Source organism: Pteropus vampyrus, unplaced genomic scaffold (assembly GCF_000151845.1).
Source record: "Pteropus vampyrus isolate Shadow unplaced genomic scaffold, Pvam_2.0 Scaffold323, whole genome shotgun sequence".
Taxonomy (NCBI): Eukaryota; Metazoa; Chordata; class Mammalia; order Chiroptera; family Pteropodidae; genus Pteropus; species Pteropus vampyrus.
The window spans coordinates 482,100-490,761 of NW_011889104.1; the positions used below are offsets into that span (position 1 = coordinate 482,100).

General features: G+C 55.1%; 1 protein-coding gene across 7 annotated transcripts in view; it reads right to left on the bottom strand.

Moving 5' to 3' along the window:
• Positions 1-1,342: 1,342 nt before the first annotated feature.
• Positions 1,343-8,662, bottom strand: part of BCL2L11 (BCL2 like 11) — a 33,141-nt gene continuing 25,821 nt past the window's right edge. For 5 of the 7 annotated variants that reach the window (XM_011377846.2, XM_023521928.1, XM_011377841.2 and 2 more), the window contains exons 3-4: positions 8,329-8,438; positions 1,343-1,974 (exon numbers count right to left, since the gene is read on the bottom strand). In XM_011377846.2, coding sequence (XP_011376148.1) covers positions 1,876-1,974; positions 8,329-8,438 — 209 coding nt within the window. In that variant the 3' untranslated portion in view covers positions 1,343-1,875. The remainder of the gene's footprint in view (positions 1,975-8,328; positions 8,439-8,662) is intronic. The other 2 variants (XM_023521929.1, XM_023521926.1) reach the window with 1 other exon arrangement.

Sequence of the window (8,662 nt, forward strand, 5' to 3'; positions counted from 1 at the left end):
GACCCGGCAAGGGGGCTCCAGACCTACCAAGAATATAAGCTGAGACTCAATACAGCTCTGAAAATTACTCGAGACCCCAAGAAGATGTATGGGAAAAAGAAAATTTTTAAAAAATATTTGGAATCAAATATCTCTACCTAAAGGAAGAAGTGTAGGTGCTCCATATATATATACACATACATATATATACATGTATACACATATATTTATATAAAACTATGGAAATAACACGAGTGAAATTTTCCATTTAATCTGAAAACACTGGCCCCTCGATGGGCCAAAAGCAAACACAATAGTTGTTGGCACTGCTGACTCATTTGAAAAGTCATTCATTTCTTTTTAAAAGCTGTTTCATGATCCGAGGTTTCAAACACGAGGAGTTACTAGGTTCACAGAATGATCTGCACCCCCTTCCCTGCTCCCTACTCTTTTGGGCCTCCCCAGTTGTCTGACTGCCTTTGAAAAGACCCGCTGCCCCGTGGGCCCCTACTCATCACGACCCTCACAGGCCAGCATGGAGGGAGAAGTGGACACACAAAGGCTGGCCCAGCTGTCCCGAGAGAGACAAACAGGTAAAGCGGACACCTGCCAGAGGGCTGTTTCAGAGTTGCGCCCAGGACAGGTGTCAGCGGCACCGCCAGGAGAACTAAGTCTGTGTCTCAAAAGGGACGGAGGAGGCTGGGGACCAAGTGTGGGGACCAGAGGAACTCTGAGCTGGATGGGGACCCAGGGTGCCTAGGACATAGCTGCCAGAAGCCCACCCATGGCATGTGCCAGTTCCCACTAAGGCTCTGGTTTGCACACCCACGGCCCATCCAGCTCAGCTGCAGGCAGGCATGTCAGCCACCCGGGACCTTGCGCTGAGTGCACCAGGACGCGGGGGAAGCCTGCAGCTGGAAAAGCCACAGTGCCGAGGGGCCTGACACTGTATGTCACTATGGCTGTTACCTCCAAAGAACGCTTGTCAAATACAAGCCTGGCAGACCAGTGAACACCAGGAGTGAGCTTGTCCCAATTAGTGGGCTACCAGGACCCGACCGGGCTGTGGGTGACCTGGGCTGGTCACGTTCCAACCTGGTCACAGTTTATCAGAGGCGCACTGGACCAAACCAGCATCCAGGTGGACGCTGGTTTGGTCCAGTGCGCCTCTATGATAAACTGTGGGAAATAGGGAAAACATATAAGTTGGCTGACACTTTGCCACAGAAGCAACTGAATTTAAGGAGGTCAGTAAATATTTACAGAATGAGAGTGGCACGTCAGCAGAGACTGACCAAGGGCCTTTTGCCCCTTCAGTCAGTTCCATTTTTGGTATTAATAATAATGATTTTTAAAAAAAGTGAAAGAGGCAATGACAGGGAAGGGCCATGTCCCTCCCACTTAAAAATTCTGTTTAGTAACCTCTCAAAATAAACTAAGGCAGCTTTAGAATTAGCTGGCTCAGTTTCCACTGCCGAGTTTACATAATCCTCTGAGAATAGATAATAGGTTCTTAAAATTTTAGTACAAAAATCATTCATGAGTTGGTTAAAAATTTGCATTTCCTTTCTGAAAATCCTGTTCTTATTTAAAAAGGCGAAAACAAACTGCCCTGCATGAAAACAGCGCTCTTGCACAAAGTCCTGCTCCAAAGAACTGCGGTTTGTGCACTTCGGGGGGATCCTCTCTTGTTTACATTCACGTGACTTCATCGGGGCCTCCGGTATGTGGCGACGAGCAGACGAGGTCAAGTCCGCACACAGCTCGTGTGGTGGAAATGTCAGCTGGCCCTGCGGGCGAACCGCTGGCTGCATAGCGATGGCACCAGAAGGCTCGTCGGCCCGAACAAGCGAAATGTCTGCACACGTCTGGGCTCTGCGGGGACCCCATCTGTCGTCACTGCATCCTCCACAGCAGACGGAGGATGTAACGCAAAAGTCGTAGGATGGCCACCTGGGGGTGGGCCCCCGCGGCATGGAGGTTATTCAGAAAGACCTGAAATGACACAGGACAGCGGCTCACTTTCTGGTCCCTAGTGATCAACCACTCCTTCTTACCAGCTGCGGGAAGCACCCCACCCCCACCCCCGACCCCAACCAGCGCCACACTGCCACTGAGGCCTAGTCTCCCCAGGACATGCAGGGGTAGGCAGTTCGCCAGGAAGAGCAGGCACCTGTGTCCTCTCCTCAGTCCTCAAAGGAAAACAGTGACAGACAAGAGCTGGGAAACCCACAGCCTCCTCTGTAAGCTGTCACAGAGATGAGTCACTGGCCAGCGCCGCCCTTGCCAGGAAATGAGCAGCCGCCACCTCCATGCTGGAGGGAAGCCACTGGGACACAGAGCTGGTGTCCTGGGAAGAGGGTGGCTGCAGGGGACCAAGAGAGGAAAGGAGACTGACAGGTGCACAGTGCCCGCTGCCTGTGTCACTGACAGGCAGCATGTCCTAGACTCCAGAGGGCTCAAGAAAGCAGTGATTGGATAGTTGGCCCACGACATTGACAGAGTGGTGCCCTGATGCGCCATGGCACCTGACTGCTGTCGGGCGGCTCCGTGGGATAAACACTGTGATCAGCACTGTGCCTGGTCACACACAGGCGAATCCCCTCGGTCCCCCTGCAGCCCACTGTGGGGAGCGGCCCGAGGAGAAATGAGCATCCTCTCTACCTGTGAGTCCCGGTCACAAGGAGCTGAGAAACTGCAAGAGGGTAGCTAAAGGCTCAGAGCACTGGGGGTGTTGGGAGTCCCGGCCTCTGCTTACGGCCAAGGTATCACTAGGCGCCGGGGGTCACAGGGCACCTTGGAGCTGCAGCCTGAGTCCCAGTAGCTCTTCAGGCCATCCTGCTCGGGGCCTTAATGGGAACCTGCACCTGAGACTAGCAGCTTGCTCTGTTGGCAGAGGCTCCTGACGCCCTGCCACCAGAACCCCACCAGCCACAAAGCAGCCAAGGACAAGGGTCCTGTTCCCGCTCCCACCGATAGCCGTCCAGCTCCCTCCAAAGCCTGTCGCATAGCTCCCGCATATGCTAGACAGACTGCACATCCCTCTCCTTCCAGAACAGACGCGAGGAAACAGTGCTGTCTGCACCTCCTGCAGAGCCGAGCCCTCCTGCCTGTTCAGTGGAACTTATAGGACTTTGCTGCTCCTGCGAGAGGAGCTGGGGGACAGCCCACTTTTGGTCCCACTAAGGCTGACAGGCTAGAAGAGGCCCGTTCAGAACCAGGCCCGCTCACCAAGACAGGCAATGCCAGGCTCCAACCAGGGTCACTGCGGCATCGGCAGGAGCAGAAAGTGGGGCCGACAGGATAACAGCCAGAGGGCAGGTCGCCTCAGGGAAGTCTCCAATGGCTCCCTTAGCCGATTTCATGTTCCAGAACCACTGGCATCTGAGGCAAGACACCTTCCACCCCTAGCCGCTCTGGGGGCAGCAGGGGGAGGGCGGTGGCTAGGACAGGCAAAGGAAGTCGCATGGCGTGGGAGGTCCACCCGAGGGTGTGGCATCCTGCCTCCGCCCCAAATGGAAGGGCCAGGGAGCACTGGCAGACACGCTGGGGATGGAGCTGACTCTGGGAGCAGCCACCAGTCCCTGACACAACAAACTCCGCAGCACATCAGATGAGAAGTGTGCCAGGACACCTGCCCTTGGAGCTGGTGTGTGGGATGACGAAGTGTCCTCATTCAAGCCCGCGAGACATGGCTTCTGGACAACGTTCAGAGGAGGGGCTGCCACCGCTGCCTCCAAGGGCTGGTGCCCAGGAGAGCGTGCAGGCTCCGGGCCAGCCCACTTCCCACATGGTGGACAGCGCCAGGCCTCTGCAGGACCACGGCCCCCAGCCATGCATCCCGGCCATGCAGGCCAGGATGCCCAGCCGCCTGGCCATTGGCCCTGGGCCCCGTGTGGCCTGCCTGGCACAAGACCTGGGACTTTGGCCTCCAGAACAATGAAGATAATCCTGGGGATGGGCGGGAGGCATGCCAGCCTGAGCAGCCACGCCCTGTCACAGGACCACTGCCGGGTCCTGCCCCTTGTGCAGAGCAGAGCCGCTGAGGCAAGAGTGGTGCAAGGTGGCTCTGGTCTAGACCATAAAGCACTTTGGGAAGATGCGTCACACTGGGCCACCCAGGTGGCAGTGGCTATTAGTGAGGGAACTAGGTGAGCTGCGCACAGACAGCTATGCCTCACAGTCCACGTGGTCACAGGTGCTGAGTGTGGCCTGGCCCTGGGGGACCTCATCTGTGTGGTCTGAATCAGGAACTGCCATCGGGAAACCGACTTTCTAGCTGGCCCACTTTCCATAAGGTCATTCCTCGGTTGTACAGCTGTCTCTCCATCAGGAACCTGGCCCAGATGGTCCATGGGGCTCTTGCACGGAGGGGAAGCGGGTGGGGCGGGGGGAATGAGAGGCCCTGGGATGCAACATGGAGCACAGCCTGCACCCCCAGGTCTGACGGCAACACCTATGGCACCAGTACCACGTGCAGCACCACGACGCCATGCCCGCCCAGCTGGGGGACCCTGGTGCAGCTGACAATAAGAATGGCCTGGGGAAGCCACCGCGGCCCAGCCTCTAGACCAGCGGGACATGTGTGTAAAGTCCCCACCTGGAGGACAGGGACACCTACACAGTCCAGAGAAACTGAGGCTGGTAGAACAGAGTCGGGATGCAGAGGCTTTTTTTTTTGCCGAAAGACAAGTGTGACAGCACCCTGGTATGGGCAAGGGACAGAGCCAAACAAGCGAATAAGATGCAACAGTGAGGGCGACCCTGGGGAAGAGATGGCAGAGGGGAGCACTTGGCAGAGGTGGCGGGGCCCATCAGGCAGGCAAGAAGCCACAGGGCCAGTCCCCACGCTGTATCCCCAGAGAGGACAGTTAGTCAGAGGACGGAGAATGTTCCAGGAGCAGGCACACTGAGCAGCAGCAGCAGCAGCAGCAGCAGGAGGCCCAGGAGCCCCACTGAGGGGCCTGAATGATTTCTCACTGCTGTCGCCATTTAAGACAGTGCCCCATACGAGATGTGCCCTCTGACAGCAGTCCCGTAAAAGTAGGAAGCCAGGGGTCCAGGGCTCTAAGTTTCCCTGGGACAGATGTAGGCACTTGTCACAGGAATGGAAAGTGTCCGGGAGACGGTGTCAACAGCACACAGCAGGGAATGGCCATGTGACCCCAGAGACAGGGGCTCACCTGGGCAGCCACTGGAGCAGGTCCCCAATGACTGCAAGGCCTGAGGGCAGCCAGGCAGGGAGAAGACTGCTGGTGGGCAGGGCGAGAGAAGGGGTGCTTGGAGCCACCGTAGCCCAACATCCTGCGTGCAGCAGCTGAGAAGCGAGAGGATGACACAGTGCCAGCCACCATGGAGGCTTTAGCACCAGGGCTACCTGCAAGTTACACTTCAAGAAACATGTCCCAAGTTACACTGAGACAACCAATCAAGTCCTAGGGAAATGAATTACATTTTAATGCCAAAATAAATACAACAAAACATGCTCTGGCCCAATCCAGGGACACAGGTGTGCGACAAACAAGAGGCCTTGACCCCAGGCTGCCCAGGGAACCTCAGAGAAGAGTCTCCTGGTGGTCAAGGTGACAAGGGAACCATGACACCATCTCCATCAGCATATCAAAGGGTGCTCAACACCAAATTATAAGAGACAAGGCGAACCTCAAAGCACACCTAGAAAACTGACTCAGAGCGGCTCCTCAACTTGTTCAAAAACCCCTTTCTTACAGAATTTCAACACTGAGAGCTCAAAATGTCCTAAAGTTTTTTTTCTGTGTGTATGTGTGTGTGTATAGATATATAGACAGGTAAATATAGATAGAGATATCTATATATCTATACATAGATATATAAATCTATATATCTGTGTATCTATATATCTATAGATACATAGATATCTATACATAGATATATAGATATCTATGTATCTATAGATATATAGATACACAGATATATAGATTTATAGATACCTATATAGATACCTATATATCTATATATCTGTGTATCTATATATCTTTAGGTAACGACGTTAAAAGATATTGAATTCTGGACTGAGACCCAAAAGGACTCTGACAGACCCAGCGAGAGTACGTGTCCATCAGGATGGTGTTTGCTTCCCTAGGGGCTGTCATGGCACTTTCTAGGACAGTACCGAGCACTGCCACAATCAGAGGTGACAAGGTGGGGCAGGGGACAAAGTGGCCCCAGGGGTCCCAACAGAAAACTACCATTCCTCTTCTAAACAGCGTTTTCAATGACAAGCAACTGGGATAGGGTGCAGGACAAGCGCCCCATGTGACAGTAGAGCACATTGTGCAAGTCTCTGGGGGAGTCTGGTCTCCGTCCCCTTTAAGGCCAAAGACCACAGTCACGTGGCATCTCGGCTAGGATTTTATGCAGCTCCCACATACACTGTTGTCCTCCTCAGGCATCAGGGCCAGTGCTGCTGCAAAGGAGCCCACAGACCAAACTCGCTTTCCACTTGTCACCCGGGCAACACAGGCATTTGCATAGCTGTGCCCACAGGATCTGCTGTCAGGGCACCAGAGGGCTCCTCTGCCAAGTGTTGTGCTCCCACTCAAAGCTAGGGGGAAGTTTGCTGGCACCTACCAGACTCCTGCGTCTGCAGCTGGCCAGCCACAGTGGCGATGTGATGTTCAAGTGTCACAGCAAAAGGACATTTACATGAATGTCACTTTCCTCCTGCTTTCGGTGCATCGTTCCAAAGACACTATTAGTTAGGCCCTTCGTGGGATAATCACTCCCCTGGTTCCCCTCCAGCTGGGGCTGCTGGGCACTGGGTTTTGTCCAGGCAACATGCAGGACACCTGCAGGCAGAACTCGCCAGCCCAGGGCCACGCTGGCTGGGTGGAGGGCTGGGACATCGCTTGTGAGGGAGTCACAGCAGGAGGACCAAGGAGGCTGGAAACAGTGCCTGTACCCTGTTTGGGCACCATCAGGCAAAGCTGCACAGTGCGAGCCGTGTCCCCTGCACCTTGCCACAAAGAACTGCCAATGAGATGCACACACATTAACAGCAGTACACACCTCCGTGTGCTGAATGGCTGGGGACGTGTAGCCAGGGTGGTGGGGCCAAGGCCCCTCAGGTATCTGCATAGGACCCAGCCTCGCCTTGGCTGTGCCTCCACTTCCTCCCCCAGAGTCTGCAACCTGAGCCCTCCAAACCCCCCTGGGGCACCTTAGTCTCCCAATGGGTACACATTCACGGCCTATGTTCTCCAACAGCAAGGTGGTCATGCAAGTGTCCCCACCTGGCAGACAGAGGGGGCACTCCCAGTGTCATCAGCGTGAGGCCACCTAGCCATGTGACATGCACCAGTGCTCAGCCCTGTCACAGGGCATTCACCCAGGCAGACAGCAGGGTCGAGTGCACAGCATGTCTCACAGGCTGAGGATGTGACAACCAGACAGGTAAACAGCTACCAGTCTCTCCTCCTAAACCCTGAAGACCAACTGAAAACATTTCAATCACAGTTCAAAGTGACAGAAAACAATGCTGGGGAAAGGGAGTGACAGCCTTTTCTAGCCTCACCTCTAAATGCTTTAGTTTGACTGTGATCCACTGCATCCCTAAGGGACTGATGCACAGTGGGCTCCGCAGATGAGCAGAGGGCTCAGGGCGCAAGGTCTGACCCGAGGGCCTCACCTGGCTGTGACTTGTGTTTCTTGACGAGATTACATCATCCTCAACAAGACATGAAAGGCCTCGTTCACAGCACCCGCGTGGTCCCACAATATATGGGCCTGCCACCCAGGCACTTAACACTGAAGGACAGGGTGAAAACGTACCTGATGGCCACTGCTGGCCCAATCTATGGCAGTGTGAGCATCAAAGTGTCGAGTCAGATGCATAATAACCCACTCGATTAAACAGGGACCCATGAGCTTAGGTGATAAATGACACAAAGAGGAGAGAGGCTCAGCTACTTTGCAAGCTTCTCTCCCACTACGAATGGCCAAACCAAGGACACCACCTCTAACCAGAGTCCTGGGGACAAGACACTGACATGCCATGCCTCCCTTTAACTTGGACCCGAACTGCCTGGGGGTGCAGATACACTAATAAGGGCTGAGAAGCACACTAACGTTTCTGTGGGAGGTTTTGAAGCATAAAAATAACCCGCTTCTAGGCTGCACTCATGGAGTCCCCAGGCCACCTTGTACTGGGTCCTGTTTAAAGACCATGACCCTGACTTGGCCAGAAAACAGGTGGGGATGGCAAAGGAGCAGCATACTGGCCACGCAGGGGCAGGGCCTGTCACTTCCAGAGCCGTACAGGGATGCTGGCCCTGGCAGGCAACGGGGCAGGGCAGAACAGGGGGCTCGTACCCGGCGTGGGTAAGACGCGTTGAACTCATCCCCGATGCGCCGCAGCTCCTGTGCGATCCACGTCTCCGGGCGCAGGTCCGCGGGGAGGGCCTGGGACTGCCGCAGGGAGGCTGCACGGAACAAACAGACACAGGTCACCGCGCGGCCTGCTGCTCACAGTCCTGGGCAGTACCCCCCACGTCCACGCTCCCACGCAGCACCCCACTCTGGGAGAGGGTGGGGTGATTTCCTCACAGAGCAGGAGGCTTGGACCCACGAAATTCAGAGCTATGCCAGCCAGCGAGTCACTGGCTCCTGCTTCAAGGACACGCGCGTGTGAGTGTGCGCACACACA